The sequence below is a fragment of the Dunckerocampus dactyliophorus genome, chromosome 19, assembly GCF_027744805.1.
Source record: "Dunckerocampus dactyliophorus isolate RoL2022-P2 chromosome 19, RoL_Ddac_1.1, whole genome shotgun sequence".
Taxonomy (NCBI): Eukaryota; Metazoa; Chordata; class Actinopteri; order Syngnathiformes; family Syngnathidae; genus Dunckerocampus; species Dunckerocampus dactyliophorus.
Window position 1 is genome coordinate 4,411,914 of NC_072837.1, and position 19,731 is coordinate 4,431,644.

General features: G+C 43.2%; 2 protein-coding genes and 1 long non-coding RNA gene across 6 annotated transcripts in view; 2 read left to right on the plus strand and 1 right to left on the minus strand.

The window, feature by feature from the left end:
• Positions 1-19,731, minus strand: part of LOC129172331 (uncharacterized) — a 26,758-nt gene continuing 7,027 nt past the window's right edge. For 2 of the 3 annotated variants that reach the window (XR_008566979.1, XR_008566980.1), the window contains 2 exons: positions 19,121-19,300; positions 1-1,338 (listed from right to left, as the gene is read on the minus strand). This is a non-coding gene — a long non-coding RNA (uncharacterized LOC129172331). Of the gene's footprint in view, positions 1,339-18,765; positions 18,967-19,120; positions 19,301-19,731 lie in introns of those variants that run through there. The other variant, XR_008566981.1, reaches the window with a different exon arrangement.
• Positions 3,588-15,776, plus strand: prdm1c (PR domain containing 1c, with ZNF domain). The gene is made up of 7 exons (XM_054761941.1): positions 3,588-3,701; positions 6,718-6,975; positions 8,124-8,243; positions 10,104-10,356; positions 13,561-14,507; positions 14,597-14,725; positions 14,899-15,776. The coding sequence occupies exons 1-7, from the start codon at positions 3,675-3,677 to the stop codon at positions 15,454-15,456; spliced, it is 2,292 nt and encodes a 763-aa protein (XP_054617916.1). The 5' UTR covers positions 3,588-3,674; the 3' UTR covers positions 15,457-15,776.
• xkr5a (XK related 5a) overlaps positions 17,001-19,731 on the plus strand; it is a 7,233-nt gene continuing 4,502 nt past the window's right edge. For both annotated transcript variants that reach the window (XM_054761942.1, XM_054761943.1), the window contains exons 1-2: positions 17,001-17,244; positions 19,098-19,281. In XM_054761942.1, coding sequence (XP_054617917.1) covers positions 17,112-17,244; positions 19,098-19,281 — 317 coding nt within the window. In that variant the 5' untranslated portion in view covers positions 17,001-17,111. The remainder of the gene's footprint in view (positions 17,245-19,097; positions 19,282-19,731) is intronic.

A 19,731-nucleotide genomic window follows, 5' to 3' on the forward strand; every position in this document is an offset into this window, starting at 1 on the left:
TTTATGACAATATCGGGCCGATAATAAAATCGACTGACCGATATTATCAGACATCCCTAATAACTATGTGATTTCATTGTGGTTAATTAGGATGTTGCATCATTATCACTACCATTCTTTACTTATTTGAGATAAATCACTGCTTTATCGTGAGACGTAAACAGCAGAAAACATTTCCATATTTGACTACAGAAAAACAGGAGCAAACAGGCAGAGAGGTCCTGTAAAGCAGGGATTTTTAACTCGTGGGTCAGGACCCAAAAGTGGGCCGCTTTCAGTGAGTTGCTGGTCTATGCATGGGCAAAAAAATAATAATTAATGACCAATTAATGTCCATGAATGCACCTCTGTGTTATTCGCTTGCTACGCCGCCATGAGGTGCATGCCATGTTTATGGGAAACTTTTTAAGATTGAGTAGGAGGAGAAAGACATTGAGTGGGTGGGTCACGTCCGATCACACAGCTGCAGATATCTGCTGGAGAAGAGCGCGCCAGGAAGAGAGGACAGCATCTCACCACTCACCGCTGTACGCTTTGTTGCAAATAGTCCCTTTAAATAGAAGATATTTCAGACGTCTGAGTTGCAAAGAATTTGCGATTTGGGTCACCACTTGTCATTGAGCGGCGATGGTGGGTCCCACGAGTGGCGATGGTGGGTCCCACAAGTGGCGATGGTGGGTCCCACGAGTGGCGATGGTGGGTCCCACAAGTGGCGATAGTGGGTCCCACGAGTGGCGATGGTGGGTCCCACGAGTGGCGATGGTGGGTCCCACGAGTGGCGATGTTGGGTCCCAGAGCCAAACCCGTTGAGAGCCACTGCTGTAAAGTGATCCAAGGTGCAAGATGGCTAGGAGGGAAAAAAGTGAGGGGCCCGCGAGAATAAATGTCAACTATTTCTCCTAGAGTCAGCCATAAAACTCAAAGAGAAGCCGAGCATGTCAAACATTTCATGGGTTATAAAACTGGGCTCAGTCACAAGCATCCCTGTTGAAGATCACCATGTGTCATCCTCAGGGAACAGGACGGTCACCGTCAGTCCCCGCTGATGAGAAATAACCCTTAGGCAGGTACAGAGTCAAGCATGGAAATTGAGGCCCGAAGCTACCTCCGCAATTTGCATGGTACATTTAGCCTTGGTAAAAATAAAGTGATACAAAACAGCTTTTGAGGTATTTAACTGTAATATACAAATGAACAGTTGGTCTGACAAGTCTTTTTGAGTGATGGGTTGCTACATTATCATCCAACTGCAGGTGACATTACCAGTCCCAGAGTGTTGGTGTTCTACAGCGCCGAGGAGAAATGGTGAATCTTTGGCATGTTCTTCCATAGGAAATACTGAAAACAGAATGGAACTGGTTCAGTCACTATCATAAAACCTTTATTCAATGTGCAGGCACTGTTTAAAATGTAAAAATAAGTTAACCACTGTATAATAAAAGAGGCAGAGGGAGATTTTGCACAAGAGGGCGCATTCTCTGCAAATGCGCAAAGCATATGCATCACTGCTGCAAGGCTCGCATAGAGCACAGAGCCTGAGACAGGAGAGAAAAAAACAGACAAATAATCCTAGTCCTCTGTGGTGTAATGGTACAGCTGCTGCCTAGCAACAAGTAGTACAGATGTGAAATTGTATTGTTGGCACCACTGATCAGATGAAAGTCACTGAACATCAGAGGGAAGTAAGTCACAGTACTTTTTCCAGTATAAAAACACCACAAATTGAATTACATTTTAGTGAACTTTGCACCTTTGGTCGTTGTCACGTCTCTTTAAAGCCACTTATCATCATGCCATTCTTACATCAAATATCAAGCCCTTCAAATCGTCTCCCAAAGCGAGCACGCAGACACGATAATCACACACCTCCGTCCGCACGGTGCTAAAAGCTCTGAAAGCAGTCTTGGCCTGGATACTGCATATAAATTGTTCTTGACAGAATGCATGTGACTATTAAAGTTAGTGGTGGGAGAGAAGGCTCCGATAGGGACGCATTAGAGAGGAAGAGGAGGAGAGCTGAATAGAAGGTGATGAATGAGATGACCCCAAGGCAAGAAGAAAGAGCCAAACAGTAAGATGGAGAAGTGCATTCTAAATTACACGGTGGTTCATGTCAGCAGGTGTAATTAGTAGCTTAGTCAGGTGTGGCAAACAGGACAGGATGTGTTTGAAAAAAGAAGAAAAAAAAATAACAACAGAAAGACACTACGTGAACTTTGGCGAGAGGAGAACCAGCACGCGAGGAGAAGGAATGGAAACACAAGGCGGGTTGTTTGCTTCGTGTCGCGTGTCAAGCGCGAGAATGATGTGTGGGGGAAACTCGGACTCTTGAATGGGTTGGCACCGTGCCAGAGTAAATGTTGCTTTTGGAAGGACGGCGGAGACAGGAGCGAAAGCTGCGCTGAATGGAAGCAGACAGCACGGAACAAAATCCTATTGTGTCATGCAAGTGTAAAACCTCGCTGTGTGCATCAAAACAACAAGCCAGTCACAGAACAAATGCGGCCGGTCCTCTCGCTAGTTGTTAATGATAGTTGTCACCTTACATAGTAGAAATAAAGACAAGGACTCAAAATAAACCACAAAGTCAGGAAAGTAATACAGTGTTGCATAATGAGCAGGACCGCCCCTCCCTACATGTAGGACACACGCTGTGCATAGGGCCCCACGATCCATGGGGGCCCCGTTTTGCACAAGGGGGTGCATACTTGGCAAATACGTGCCTCGCTGCCATGGGGCATAGAGCACCAAGAAAAAAAAGACAGACAAGTAATCTGACATTGCGCTCGTTGCCACAATGATTGACAGCACACAGCAGGAGAGAAAAAAAATGGCAGAATTGATCCATTCCCCTCTCAGACCTTGGTGGTGTAATGGTACAGCTGCTGCCCTTTTAACTTATTGTTTTGCAGTAAAAATCATTTTTTGAACAATTTAATAATCCAAAACATGCATCTAACGAAATTCAGGTTCAAGTCAAATAGTATAAAAATAGCTTTCAATGGGTCAGTTAGGTCCTAAAGATGTGGTGACTACAGTTCCCCGGGAGGGGGGGGGGGTCCATGTCCACCTTGTTATTATTATTTCTAAAAAGTGCCCTGACATAAAATTTGAGACTGACCCCTGCCCTACAGTGATGCTCAACGTGGCGGTTGAAACCTTTTGTACAATTTCCTACCAATTTCTTGAGTGTTGTCGCAGTTGTGCCTCACGTCGGACTTCATCAGTGTTTATTATTTCGACCTCTGCCAGACCTTCGAGAATTGACATATGCCTGCCTCCGACTTCATGCTATCCACCGGGCGCCAAAATGATGTCATCTGCTATTAGCGGCCTTCACTTCCAAACACGACGTAGGCATGCTTGGGTGAAGTAGATGTTCGGAGGAATGAAGATGTATGTGGTCTGATCCGGACATAGCTGTGTGACAGCCCCCCCACCACCACCACCACCTCTGGAGAAAGCCTCACGCCTCGGGCAAGAGAGTGACACACACATACACTCTGAGGAGGAGTCATAGGGCAAAAGGGGAGGAGGAAAAGGGAGTGTATAGGCAGCCACAAACAGGTAGAAAGAGAAAGAGAGATAGTGAATGAGAGACAGAGAGAGATTTAGACAGGGGCACAAGATACCGGTTGCTCACACACACTCAAGCTCTCCACCCAGCCTCACTTATGTGCGGCTCCTCTCAAGGCTTCACAGTAAGTCCTTTTACATTTACAATTAACGCCAATTACAATGTACCAGAGCATGCTTGGAAATGTCTTTTTTTGCTTTGCAACACAACAAGGTGTCCACACAGAGACAAAGGGTGTCTTCATTAAGTTACAGCTGTGTGCCTTTGACTCATGTCTTGATTTTCACAACATATTTTCTGCTGTGTCACCCCCGGCTCCCGTGGTTTCAGAGTGAGCTGGCACCGCTTGTGACACTCATTCCGAGGTGCACACTTTTGACTGCAAAACTGGGTGAAAAGTTGTTGCACTTACTCATTGGTATTATTTATTTATTGGCTTTAATGCTAATTGTGTTGATTAAAATAAAATTGTCAATACACATTTAAATACTTAAAACATTCATTTTTAACCCCAGAAAGTTATTGTAGTACATAAAAAAGTGATAACCTTTTTTAAACTTTTTAGTCTAAAAAATAATATTATGGCTGATTGACTGGGGGTCGTCTACTGCCTTATAGTAAAGTGTCTGGTGGTTATTGAGACTAATGTTTAAGTTAACAAATACGGTTCCTTGTTTTCTAAAAAGTTCAATCGATAGTTAAGTCCAACATTATTCATTATTCATTATTTTTCTTTTATTTGTAAAATGGATATTTTTAGCTGGAATGACACAAGAAAGTGGCGGAACACTGCAAAATGTTATTATTCTTGAATATTCAACAAAACGTCTCATTTTCTCAATACATGCGTTCATTTGTAGTTGATATTCGATATTCTCGACTTTGTCAGAGGTCAGAGATGAGACAATGTGTTCAAAATGGTGAAAACACCTCCTTAAAGTATTTTGCCACTTTTTCTTGTGTCATTTCCAGCTGAAAGATATCCATTTAGTCACAAGTGTACAAGTGTAAATGTTGTGGCAATATATGATGTCTTTTTTTGATGTATTTGGGTATATTTTCAGAACCTTACTGAGGTGTGATGCTTGGCGCAATTTCCCAGCACATTTAACATGTTGTGTTAATACTGTACAAAAGTGTGCTTGCTTTCATTTCACTGAATATTATCTTATCACCGTCTGAGTGGCAACCTGAGCAGCCTGAACAGGAAGCAGTTTGGAGAGGGCATATCCCACTATTGTTTTTTTAATCAAAGCTTCTTCTGTCTTCACCGTTTCATCCCATCAGTTGGGGCACTTTGCTGGGGGTGTAGGGAGTTGTGGGGGTGCGATATCTGGCTCCAATCTTCATGTGAACTGGAGAGACAGTACACAGAGAGGAAGACAGGATGGATTTGTTTGAGGGCCGAAACCTCATTTGGTCCAAAGGAAGTCTGCTTGATTCACTGGGAGCGCTGGCCCCGGCTTCCTTGTGAAAGTGGTGTTGCTCCAGGGAGAATGACGTGCACAGGAACCTCCCATACAGCTCCGGGGTTTGTGACTCGGATTTTCACAGGATGTATGGGACAGTGGGGGCAGAGGGGGCAGCGAGCATGAGGGCTCCACTTTGAAGTTTGTTTGTCCGGTAGTAGCCGAGGCTGGGAAAGTGGCTGCTGCCTCCTCACTGTAATTTTAGTTCCGCTGCATCTTGTAAAAATTTCTCCTCCTTTTCCCCCGGTTTAAAGCAACAGTATGTAGAAATTTGATCTTACAAAATCCCTTTGATGGCACACTGGCTCGTAATAAGGAGACCAGCATCTCTGTTATTGCCATGGCGACCTGGCGCCGTCTACTTTAACGGTCTACAATATTGGAGGACCAGCCAGGACACCTCTCATGTGGAGTGTTTATATTGTACATCTGCTTCTTTAGCTTTTGACCATGTCTTTGTCACTCATTGTTTGCTATCCTAGCAAAAATGATCAATCAATCAATCACTGACATGCAACCTTAACCCTAACTAGTAAATAATTCATATTTTTTTTAGCTATTTAATAGCTTTCTATGGCTAATATACATACTGTATAATATACATCCATTTGCATGTTTACCAATGTTCACTTGTAATTGCAACAGCACAGTTGTAAAGAATAAGAATTACGGCACTTATCGGTACAGGCGTCATATGTGATCATTGAAGTCTGTTCTTTCTGGTTTTATATTATCACATATTTACAATGAAATACAGTAATCCACCGTTTATTGTGGTTTATTGGTTCCAGACACAACCATGATAAGTGAATTTCTGCGGCGTAGGATTCCGTCATTATAAATGGAATATTTCCATAGTTAGAGAATAGAAAACAACCTTGTAAATATAGTTTTTAGCATTATTAGAGCCCTCTAGACATGTAATAACACCCCTACAGTCACACTTACACTCCTAATACCCAATATAGTAGACAAAATAACAGTACGTAACCCATTTAAGACATAAAAAAGACTTAAAATGTGTTCCCTCGAGGACCTGAAAGAGTGGCGGATAGGAAGTGACGTCGGGCGTTCAGAGTTGAGTTTCAGTTTTGAGCGACCGTAAAAGTACTGTGTTTTTATTAGAGATTTTTGTGCCTCTTGTGAGATTATTCAAACCTGGCAAGTCTGGTGTTTGTGTGCAAAAAATATGTAACATTTGCTTAAATATGCATATTCTTTGACTAATAATAAGCCATGTTCAACCACACAACAGCATGATTCATTAATTAATACATTTGTGAAAAACTGCGGTAGAGTGAAACCGCGAAATTCGAAGCGTGAAGTGGCGAGGGACGACTGTATACGATTAATAACTTGTCTTTTTTTTGTAGTTTTGCACAAGTGTACCTATGTTTTGTTTGGTCTGTTCACACTCTGTAAAAGTACACAACTATTTAGTAGTATTTTGTCCAAAAAGTAGATAACTTACATTTTTTTAGTCATTTAAATACAAGCCTTTAACATCCTAAGCACATGACTGTTTAGTAACGGACAAAATTAGTAGATAACTGACCTTTTGGTTAAAAATCAATAAAAAAAGCTTCATTTTTCAAATTTGAACTTATTGAAAACCTGAAACTTTAGGAAGCATAAACCAACCCATCTTAAAATGTGGCTACCTCCCATCAGGCCTCGTCCTCTGAGTGCAGCACAGTCATGTTAACCTCAGAAGGGTCACCGCACAGCACAGGGGTCGTGGCGGTGGCGACAGCCAAGTCGGTGGGTGCAGACATGACGTCATGGAGCGAGGCGGACTTTGAGGATAAGTGCACGTACATCGTGAAGGACCAGCCCCTGGAGGAAGATTCCCCAAAGTGCAGCAAGACGCGAGCGGAGCGATCCTTGCCCAGGAACTTGGCCCTGAAACGGCGCCTGGACTCAGCACAGGTACGGTCATGTGGCTGGGCTGGGGAAAGTGACTCATATCCTGACATGTTTTGGTGCTACCTTGCATCCACTCATCCATCATCAGGCGGGAAATACTTGACATCTTGTTGTCTAATTTCAGCCTTTGCTTTGTCGAGGCAAAGCCAGAGACAATTGCAGAGCCCCTCAGCGCATAGCCTGAGGTCTCTGTGATTAGTAGCTACCACGGATTCTCAGCCCTTTTGTCCTAGCGCTCAATTATACCGTAAAGCAAACGAGAGGCACCGGAGGACCCCATCTTATTGGTCAGCTGCATTAGCAAGTTTTATTTGCTCGCAACGGGGAAGGTGGTTTATGTTTAACCCGTATCAGAAGAGTGAGGACATCATAGAGAGTCAAAGATTAACTTTAAAGACGTCGTGTCAAGAGTCAGACAAGATCAGAGAGGATGCAAAAATGCTATGTTGACCCTCTTGTCTGCGGACACCAAAGAGGGAGATACGTTACCGTAACCTATGTCACAAAAGATCTGCTTAGACGGGTATGAACACTTGACTAGTCGGGGAGGGGGGGAAACCCGTGATACTTTATCTTTGTTTAACCGCCCTGGAGGCTCAAGAGGGGTGCGTTTCACACCTGGATGTGACAGAACATGAGTAGTGGTGAAATTTTAATGCCGGGAAGGAGGACAAAGAAAATGTGGCTGATTGGCTTTTGAAATATTCAGCAAGTAAAGAGAAGTAGGAGGATAGTCTGTCATCGTCTGCCTGGACGACGCCACTACTTGATCGGCTGATTTCTGTTTTTTTTTTGTGGAGAAAATCCAATATACCTTAGACCAGTGGTTCTCCCCCGGGAGATGAGGCGCATCAAGTATTCCACAAAAAAAGGGGTTTCAAGTCTTAAAAAAAAAAAAAAAAAAAAAAAACGAACAGAAATAAAAAACTACAATATACTGCATCATCGTTGGGAGTGCTTCCTGCTTCTCAGCATGCCTTGCGGCATTTTGTTTTAGCGTTGTTTATTATTCCGTATTGCAGTAGTAGTAGTTGCACCGTGGTTGTAGGCATGTTCTGTCGGGTGTGGAGAGTCTTTTTTTTTTTTTTTTTTTTTTTACTAACGGAGGCCTTCAAATTGTAAGCTAACCTATTGTTTTCTACATTGGACAGGTGCTTGGGGTGACCAGCAAGGAGTTGATTCCAAAAGGGACACGCTTTGGACCTCTGATAGGGGAAATGTACACCAATGAAACGCTGCTGAAAGACGCGGATAGAAAGTATTTCTGGAGGGTAAGTAAGCATGTGTTGTTGCAAAACCATTCACTTCCTCTATCTCCATCTGAGACGTTGAGGCGACCGCGCTGTGGGACTGGTTAGCTGTTGTGGGTTCGTGCCTCTCGTGAAGTTATGACTCTATCAGCCATCGCCAGCATGATACGCGGCTGCCTGAGGTCACACGCACACAGCTGTTTGGTTTCAGTGACGCAGCGCTTCTCCTTTCTGCGCGCTCGCCTCTGCCAGTAAATACACCAGTACAAATGTCCTCACTTTTCCAGAGTAGCGAGCGCTCACGGCGTGACGAAGCGAGGAAGTGGCTTTTGAACCTGAGAACTGCTTCCTTCCGAATGTGCAGCAGCTGGACAACTTTCATTACAGACTCTCACATATGAGCAAATGGCAAGACCACTGTGACATGCTTGCAACCAAATGAGTACTTTTAAAAATAAATATATACGGTATGCTAATAGTTTCATTTCATTGTACGAACAGAGATGTGCTAAATCTAATCACTGTAAGAAACAAATTTGTCGTACTTGCTCTCTATTGGTGTAGATTTAGGCATGTTTTTTATTTGTTTCATGTTAGTATTTGATTATTTTCATCACATATTAGCATCTCTATCATCACGTCATTGGTGTAACACAAGCCACGGAAAAAATGGGCTTTTTTTCCCCTCTGTTATTCCAATAAAAAACCAAAACATTGGAGATACATGTTTTTCACTGGACAGGTCTATATGTAAAGCATACGCATCCATTTCTGACCGTTATAGTTTACATACATATAGTGCCCTTACATACTCTAGTAAAAGTGGGCCATTTGCGACATAAAATTAACTTGAAGTCTTTTTTTTTTTAAAGGAGGAAACATACTAATTAGAATTTCTGAAAGACATAAAAAAACGGAGATCAATGTTTTTCAGTGGATGTACATGTCATGTTTCTCGGTGTGCTGTAGAGCAGTGGTCCCCAACCTTTTTTGACCCACGGATCGGCTTGTGTTCCCACAAATCTCCCACGGACCGGGGGAGGGGGTTTCGTACATTATAGCGATCTAATTTATCTTATTTATTATGTATTGTGTAAAACTAAGACATGAATAACATCAAATTACAAGCACCAAATGAATGCCGACCCACCATCCACCAGTTCAAGTTCCAGCCAAGTTTTTCCAGAGAGATTATTACATGGCTGTTTGACGTGAGTGGTAAAGGTAGTGCGCTAGCATGAATTCACTTGAGACGAATGTGCACATTAGCACTCAATAAGCCATCAAAACTTACCTTTATGCATTCCCACATAGTATCAGCATTTGACACCAAATATGAGGTGAAAGAAAAATGGTAAAAATACAGTAGTAGTCTATCTGGGCGGCATGAGATAAAGTTAGCACACGCACAATGGAAAATCCGGCCACTTTTCAAAATAAAACATCATGGAAATTATTTTTTCTTTCTGTGCGGCCCGGTATCGGGCCGCGCCCCGGGGGTTGGGGACCACTGCTGTAGAGTATGTCAATGTAGTGGTTTATATTGCATACTAAAGTAATGCTTCAAATTAAGTTAAATGTATTAAATAAAATCAACATTAAGGGATGAAATGCATGAATTTGAGGAAAAACATTGAAATTGAGAAATGATGATGATTCACAGATGTGAAACAGCAGGGGTGTAAACAGTACGCATTATATTCACTTCCTGTGCTACTTTTTTGCCATAAAGACGGGTGGCGCCTATCTCGGAGAGATTATATCGCATTTACCATAAAAGCTTCAGGCAGCCTGTGACTTCATAGTTTCAGGTTCAGACCCCCTCATAAAGCTGATTAGTCATCAACCGCTGAACACATGTGTGATTGCATCCCGCTGCAGGTCTTCTCCGAGGGGACCTTACACCACATCCTGGATGGTTTGAATGAAGAGCAGAGCAACTGGATGCGATACGTAAACCCAGCCTGCGGGGTGGAGGAGCAAAACCTGGTTGCATGCCAGAGTGGTCTGGACATATACTTCTACACCATTAGGCCCCTTCAGCCGGGCCAGGAGCTGCTGGTGTGGTACTGCTCTGAACTGGCCCAACGTTGTAACTACCCTCCCCTTGGACAGCTCACTATGACCTGTGCAGGTGAGTTGCCATCATCATCATCATGCATCACATCCAACAATTCCCATCCATTCAGAGTCACTGGGTTGGCAAAGTGACCTAATCTGCAAAGACGACAGAAAATGCTGTAATATGCACACCACACCACTCGTGGGCGTTGTTACTTTGTAATAAAACACTCCACGCATGTACTTATTCTTTCCACTCCAGTAATCCCTTCTTTTAATTGTTTCCAGATTCAACCGTGATAAGTGAATTTAATAGTTAGCATTCAATATTATTATTCAGCATTTATAAATAGATTTTTTTGCAGTTATGGCATAGAACACCTGTTTACCATCTTTTAAATATGTGTTTTAACATTATTAGCGTTCTCTAGACATAACACTCATATAGTCACCCTAACATTGACATAACCCAATATAGTAGATATAATCAGAGAAAATAAGACATATTAGACATAAATAAGATAACAGACTCATACTTCCTTGTTTTTTTCTGGCCAGCGTACTTCCTGCAGTGGATACTGTCATCAGTTAATTGTAATGGTGGCTTTAAATGGCTTTACATTCGTATGACCCAATATAGTAGACAAAATAAGTAAATAAGCCAGTGAAGGCGTTAATAAAACTCCTGCTCGTATGTGTCACAGTAAATGTGTTCCCCAGGCAACCTTAGTAGAAGCTGGACAGATGTGTGGAGGAAAGGAAGTGACGTCGGCGGTTCAGAGTTAAGTTTTAGCTTGTCGTAGGTTATGGCCCCAACAGTAGCCCGTGTTATTATTATTGTGGCTGTTGTGGGATCATTTAAACTTGCAATAAATGCCTTTTCTGGCGATTACATCTATTGCTTGTTTCACCAAAAAAATACTGACACCTAGTGGCCAATGTGGGATACTACATTCACAATTAGAATGCTTCTTCCGCCTTGTATGAGCACTTTAGCTCATTCGGTTAGTTCATTCAGCCATTTTTATGCTTAAACATGCTTAGTTTAGGTGAAGAATAAGTACAATTTGCTTAAATATTGATATACATTTTTACTAATAATAGGCCGTATTCAACCACAAAACAGTACTAATGAATTAATTAATGAATTAATCAAAAACCGCGATGGAGTGAGGGCGTGGTGTTCGAGTCGTGATGCAGCAAGGGACGACTGTATTACCTTGTCACTTTACGTTGAATGCATATCCACTAGACCAGTGTTTCCCAAACTTTCTTGAGCCGAGGTACATATTTAAAAAATCACGCTCTGACTTATTGTGTTGTATGAATGACTTACTGTACACAGGTCAGTTATGTACCTTCTGCCATCTAGTGGAAGAGCATTTCATTGCTGCGCCTGTGACTATACATGGCTAGCACAGGTAGATAGAACAAAGATACATTATTTGTAGTAAATAAGCAGTGTGGCCATGCGGATGTACATTGGTAAACCTCACTCTCTGACACCTTAAGAGTCGTGCTGGACATCTAGTTGACGGTCTGAGCTTTTAGCTTGATGGCTAGTGCCCATTTTTTGTGTGGAGAAGAAACAGCATGCACATGGTCACCAACTGCTTATTCAAAAGTATATTCTGGAAAATGCCTTTTGGTTATATAACTTGTAGCGTTTGTCTTATGTACTCGTACGGACTGCATCTCCACTGGTCGTAGTAGTAGTGCAGTAAATCCACTTTGCTAACATACACTTTTGCTTTGTTTTTTGTTGCAATTACACTGAAATGTTATTCCAATGTTTTCATTTTCATTCTATTTAAAAAAATGAAACAAAAGCCCCATATTTTGAACATGAACAAAGCCCCATATTGGGAACTGCTCTTGTGCCCACTTGAGAGTGAGGAATGATGCTCCCAATTAAAGAAGCACTGACACATTCTTTGTGCGGGTGTTTGAGGGGCGACTCACGAGTCACGCCCACAGCCCTTTTGTTAGTTGGCGACACAAAAGAGGAGAGTAGAACCCTGAATGCAGGGACCTGTCCCCAGGTGCAGCTATAGTCCTTCTAGGTAAGACGAGACCAATTTCTGGTCTTGTTTCAGTTTCTTCTTTAACACCACAGAGAAACACAGCTGTCAGCTCATTGGCACACAATGCATGTGCCCCTCCATTCACACGCACAAAGAGCACGCATGCTTCCAGAGGGGAAAGGTGTCCACACACCAAAATGCTCAATCACACACACACCAATGAGTGTCGGGCCGTCTGGGTTGTTGACAGCATCCTGGCACGACTCATTTTATTTATTTGGCTCTTAAGTAGGAGGAGACGTATAGGGAGCGCTTCAGTGACTACTTGAACTTCCTGACGGGGCGACCCGTTGACAGACTAATGTCTCACTGAGTGTCGGCTGTTTGTTTGCCCAGGGTAGTGGGTGAGGGAGGGGGGTCACACACGGGGAAACAGTAGATAAGGGTTCCATTGTGTGTTTGTGTGGGTTAACCGTGTTAAAGAATAGGTGAAATGTGCAGGCATACCTGTGTAATTCACTGCTGGAGTGGGTCAGCAAGGCAGTATATTGTTGGCATGGAACAGATGCACACACTTGTCAAATAGTGTAACTTCTTATCCTATTAAGTGTTATTTTTCCAATCTGTGATTATTAATGTAATATTAAAGTAATGCACAGGAATTAGAACATTATTTTGAAAAATGTTTTGAGTGACATTGTTTTTTTTCTATAATAATAATGAAAAAAACTAAAATTCATATTTAACTTTTACATTTAATTTTAAAGCCTGAGTTTTAATAATTTAATAAATTCCTTCTAATATGGAAATAAATTCTTACATTTCTGAGAAAAAAAGTGGTAAAATTACGAGAAAAAGGTTTTAATGAAACGTGTGGCCCTAGTTACTAGCTAACTAACTATCAAAGGAGTATTGGGGCCGTACTGGGGGGAAAAAACACAATACAACTAAAGAGGAAGACTTTTATGATATTGAATGATAATGATTGTTATGATCACAATTATGAGACAGTCTGAATTCTACACAAATACACAGACTTTGTAATGTGCATTACTGCCGTCTGACCCAGCCCTAACTCTAACCCCCAACCTCTAATAAAGTTGAAATCCATGGTGTACCCCATCCCAGAGTCAGCTGGGATAGGCTCCATCTCCCTGTGGCCCTTAACGGTTAAGTGTCAGAAGGTGTGGTGGCCTGTTGGTTGTTTAATGCAATGTCTAATGTTGTATCTGCCTTGTTTATTTCCCTGACAGAGCGTCGCCCAGCTCAGAGGAAAACAACGACAAAACGAGGACACAGTATGACTGAGATCCTCCAAGAAGAGCCCAAATCCCTGTCTAGCCTCCCCCGGCAAATGGATGGTTGTTTATCAGGTTTCCCCATTGTCTACCCAATTCAGCCTCATTCTGAATCTGTCCATAGATATGCACCTCTGGTCCCGCTACCATCATGCAGTCCTCCAGCTGCCAAAAGACCAGCTTTAAGTAGCCACGTCCCTTCTAGTTTGCACTTCAGCTTTCAGCACAGTCCAAGTCACGTTCTAGGGAAGCCTTACCAAGAAGCTTCTGTACCGGATCAGGTTTATCCTGCTCTGAGACACGCTTCGTATCTGCTGCCTCACTACTCACCTGACAGCATTGTACCTCATCCCTACCTGTCCTATGTTGATCGACTAAAACCCTACCTGACATTCTCCACTCATTTACTGCCCTTTGATGGCTATGCACATCTTCTCCATCATCAGGCCAGTGGACACAAGAACTCCTCCTTTGCTCTATCAAATACCAAAGTAGACCTCATTCCTTCACCAGCTAGTCAGACCAAAGACCAAAAGAACCATGTATCCAAAAACTACCTCAAGATTCCTTCCCGGCATCTGGAAGATACAGAGCTCCCTTTGCCGTCTACATCCAGCGCCACATCCGTGGTCACCTCCCTCTGCAGAGCACAGCCCTCACTTCTTCCCGGGGGATGCTCTCCGCTACTGGGTACAGCGGCCTCCATGGATGGAGTCCCTTCAAAACCTACCGCTGCCAATCAAAGCAACACAAAGGACGAAGTGGACCTCAGGAAGACCAAACAAGGAGAGCATGTCATCGGTTACAAGACTTTGTCGTACCCGCTCACCAGGCAGAACGGAAAGATCCGATACGAGTGTAATGTCTGCGGGAAGGTCTTTGGGCAACTGTCAAACCTTAAGGTATGACTACTCTTGCACAATATTAACACAGCATGACAGGGAAAACACTGATATTAGCTGGAGGGTATTAACTGAAGTGTTTTTCTCAGGTTCACCTGCGAGTGCACAGTGGAGAGCGCCCTTTCAGGTGTCAAACCTGCAGCAAAAACTTCACCCAGCTGGCACACCTGCAAAAACACTACCTGGTGCACACTGGAGAAAAGCCCCATGAGTGCAAGGTAGCCTTATTAAACATACTGTTGTGCTTTTGTACCCCACATGGATTGGAATACACGGCCATTACACCCAACTCAGACGGCACAATCGACCCATTAGCTTATCTTAGCATAAACATTGGGAATAGCATATTGTACGTTTGATTGAAAGAAGTATGTGCATTTGCTTGATCCAGGTATGCCACAAGCGATTCAGCAGCACCAGCAACCTGAAGACCCACCAGAGGTTGCACTCCGGTGAGAGGCCATACCAGTGCAAGCTGTGCCCGGCGCGCTTCACTCAGTTCATCCACTTGAAGCTCCACAAGCGCCTGCACACTGGAGAGCGTCCGCACCGGTGTCCCCGCTGCCCTTGTGCCTATTTCCACAAGTGTAGCCTTCAGGTGCACCTCCAGGGATTCTGTCCTCTGTCGCCCTCTGCTTTGCAGCGGCACTCCAGGGAGGAGCTCCACAGAGTCAACGCCGAGATCGAGAGGTTTGACACGAGCGAAGCGGCGGAGCAGCTGGAAGCAATGATGGTGGAGGCGAAGCTGGACAAAGGAGACGTGCTTGATCTCATACAAAGGATGGACAGTCGGACCTCCGGCCAACAGGATGGTGCCACAGAGGCCTTTGAACTCTTTGAATTGGCAAAAAAGAGTTTGCTTCTTCTACCTCTTCATCCAAGCAGCATCAAACTGGAGTCAGGCTGCATGTCAGAGCCCCAAGACGGCCTTGCTAATCCAGCCATATAATCCTTACAGGTCAACTCAGCAGCTGTGTGGCACTGCCCTATTTGAGGTAAAGCCTCATCCATAAAAGACTGTTGCATGTGAAGAATCAAGTCTCCACCAGTACGGCCTGGGAGCGGTGACTCTTGTTGAATTAACGTATAAAATGCTGCTAATTTATTACGTCGCTCAGCTATACAAACAGGGTTCATTGTCATGTCATGCAATGTCAGCCAAAAATGTTTTCTATATAAACAATGTCAGTATGAGAATGTGTGTGTTGGGTTTATCTGTCTTCTAATTAAAGATACAATTAAAGCAGAGGCATAACACATGTAAAGAGGAAGCCTCCATTGTTCGTGCAGCAGTGCCCCTTTTGTGAGTAAGCTATGCTGACGTGGGTGGGTGGATGACGTGGATAAACTTCCTGTTATGGTTTCAGGGATATACTTACAACAGAGTGTGTCAACTCTTTACCTTCTGCAGCTCATTTTAGACATGTAGACTGTGTTTCCTCATGCAGTGGCCAGGAGTGTGTGTTAGTATCAGGTGCCTTTCATTTGGAATAATTTCCCCCCACAAATAAGTAATGATACTTAATTTAAGGCGTATTATGCAGCACGTCTTTATCAAACTCCACCATAAATGTCAGCTTTACAGATGCCCTGCAGGCTTTGTGGAAGGTAAGGTAATTACAGGCACCTAGTTGGAAGCATATATTTGAAGTGTGGCCAATTAATTGGAGTTGGGTGTCTATTTCAGGGCAAAACCCTCCGACTGATTTCCAACTAGAAAGGGTGAAAACCTCCAACAAGGTCAAACGAGTTTAATTTAGATCAGCATCATTCCGGATACACACCTCCTGTTATTTGTCATAAACATTCATGCATTAATCACTGAAAAATGAAAGAAAATACAGTATATAAAACCTGGCACTGGTTCTTATTTAGGAAGTACCAAAACAGCGGCTAACAATGGTTGCCATTGGATAGGGGCAAAAATAACAAATTCTAAGAGTAGCTTTAGTTTGTTATCAATTGATTGTACAGTAAAATATAGCAATTACTGTACAACCACCGTCTGAAATGTGTCGTTTACATCTTTGTACAAGGAGCTTGTGTTTATATTTTTGCTGGATGTTATTAGATTGTGCGAGTGTACCTAATGAATTGGTTGAGGGGGAAAAGGGGCTTGTTCCCGAACAGATGGTGCGTTACCAGCACTGTGCATTAATGATAAGTGAATTGCAGGTGCTACCGTGTGTGTTCCATCATATCACTGGATAGCCTGCTTGAACAATAGGCCACCTGACACTCTTTTAAGTTGTAATTTGAGTCTAGCTGAACGTTGGTGGGCAAGGAATGGCAGTTACACCGTGTGTTATATTGAACGATTGCACAAAACCATGCAAGAGTACATTGATATGCAGGGGAATACAGGGAATTCAAGGTATATTCCCTCTGCAACATCTGCTGTTATGGTTTGGGGTCAAAGGAGGAGAGGAGGTCAAGGACCCACATTGACGGTGAGGGTGAGCATGGCCCTTTAAAAAGTGCGCAGTGACGTCATGTATTTTGACAGGAGGCAGGCAGCGGGAGAAGAAAGGAGCGGATGCACTGAGCGCGAAGGATGCGCAGCATAATGTCGCCGCTTTGGAACCTACCCCACCGACCGGTACCATGATAAACACCTCCGAGGCGGTGACCCGCAGGAGGCCGTCGGCGGCCCGGCGGACCGAGCGCTGGATCGCATGGTGCCAGGCGGCTCTCCTCGGCGTGTCGGCTCTGGTCATCGCGGCCGAACGGAGCGCTCGTAAGTGGGCATCGATACGTGGCATGCTCAAGGTGTATGGCGTTGAACCGCAGCGATTATTATTTGTTAATCAAACTAAGGTATACTGATGACGTTTGACGCAATAAATGAAGCCAGGATGCTTGCTTGGTGCTGCTGGTTCGACCCACAATGCAGACGATGATGCTGCAAGCAGGGGCGATTCTAGGAGCTGACCTTTAGGGGAGTACAGCCCTCCATCAGGATGTCAAGCATACAACTTACAGTCATACTATCCTAAATGAAATTGGTCAAATTTGGTAAAGTTGTTGTAAAATTTGCTTTAAACCCAAAACACACACAAACGCAGACACACACACACACACACACACACACACAAACATATACTGTATATACAGTACATGTATATTACACAAAATTGTGAAATATAATGTTATACTGTATGTATACAGGTCACAGGTATATTCAGTCAAGTAAATATTTCCATGTTACCATCTACAATCAGTGTTTAATGAGTAATGAGCTTAATAATTTAAAAAGTAATCTAATGTTTCAAAAAAAGTGTATAATGTATAATTACTGTCAAATCATTGACAAGCGGCGATTGAAATTGCGGAATTTTTTTTCAACTCAAACTACTCAACTGTGTCATGTTTAAAGGGACTGTTTGCAACACGTGAGCTGCAGCGGTCAGACACGGTCCTCTCTTTATCACAGGGGTGTACTAACTACGGCCCGAGGGCCATTTGCGGCCCGCAGCTGTTTTTTTATTGGCCCGCCGGCACATTCTAGAAATTGACTTACACACAAAAAAAACTACAACAACAATAATGGAAAAAAGAGCAAAAATGTGTAATAATAGCTATAATAATATGCGTTATCACCTGTAACACAAAGCTAACACAAAGTTGTGTCTTTAAATATATATAAAAGTATTTTTTTTAGCCTTGTGACAAAATAAAAAGTATCAAAATGGCCCCTGCATCCTTTGACTTTTACTTATGCAGAAAAAGTTGGGACACCCCTGCTTAATGGAACGCTCTTCTCCAGCAGATATCTGCAGCTGTGTGTCGGACAAACAGCACATCAAGTCCCCACTTGATGTTCTTCCCCTTCAGCTCAAGCTAAAGTCGCCCATAAACACGGCACGCCCCCCGTGGTGGCGTAGCAAGCAAATAGCACAGACAAGAATACAAGGTGCAGACATCAGGTCAAATTATTATTGTTTTTGTCCAGGCATAAACCCGTGACCCGCTGAAAACCGCTCCGTGACCCACTTTTGGGTCCGACCCACCAGTTGAGAATCCCTGTTCTAAGAAACGTACTCATTTCTATTTAAATGATGCATTTTTAAACTTACACGGCCAAAAACACAAATAGAGTGTGCCATAAGAGAGCAGTTCAACGGACCAAGGACAGTGACTGATAGTGGAGAATAGAATTTGCTAGTGACACCATGCTTAAATGAAACAACACCTAATGCTGCACACAGGGGTCAGTGTGTCACAGCACTTCTAATCACACTAATCATGACAACAAGTAGCCTTCCTTTGTCCTTGGCAAGCAGCTCTTGTGTAACTAAAGGCAAATGATTATAACTCTGTGCAAGCAAGTCTGTTCTTACATAACAGAGCCACTCAATTAAAGGACCAACTCACCTCAGTGTGGTGCTTTTATCCTGGAAAAGGGACTGCAGCACTGTTTAAAGTACACATGCTGAGTTCTCAAGGGTGCTTAAAAATCCTATAAATGCATAAAATGTGTGTGTTCAAAGTGCCAGAATTTTTGATAAAATACTAAAAATGCTTGAAAAGTCTATATTTGTCATTAGTCACCTCTTACTAGTGCATTTTCTCTTGCATGTGTGTTTCAAGTGATCTACTGCATAGGGTTTTACCTTTGGAACGACGAGACAAGGTGGGCCGGCCTCACTCTCGGACTCTTTCTCCCGGGCACGGCGGTGCAGCTGCTAAGCGTCAAATGGTATTATGATGACGGTGACGACAGGCGATGGTACCTCTCTACCATACACATTCTTCACTTGGGAATCTTCAAAAGGTACAGACCCGTCTTTGCCCTGAAACAAAATAAGACACATCGAATTTTAAGTTACTCAGTGGAACCTCGGGTTTGGACACCCCGTTTTTTGTAGGATTCGGTTTTTGGTTGTTTATCGTACTGCCAAACAGTGCCAAACAAAGCATCCACACGTTGGTGACTCGGTCTCTGTGAAGAATGGGTAGTGGTTCTTTTAGAATTGGGACACTACTGACAGATCCCAGCCAGGGAATCCTATAATCATCTTACTATATGTGTGTGGGTGGTTTATTTGTTCATAGAACGCACGCAGAACGATGAACAATTCTATTTCTGTCTCCTTTCCTCCTCCTAATAAGCAATGAGTGCCCTGCGCTGATGAGGCATTCAAGCGCACTGCATATTTCTGACTGTTCTGTGTGCTTTTGTTTTTCTTTATCATTGCTGCTTTTATTTTAGTACCGTCCACTG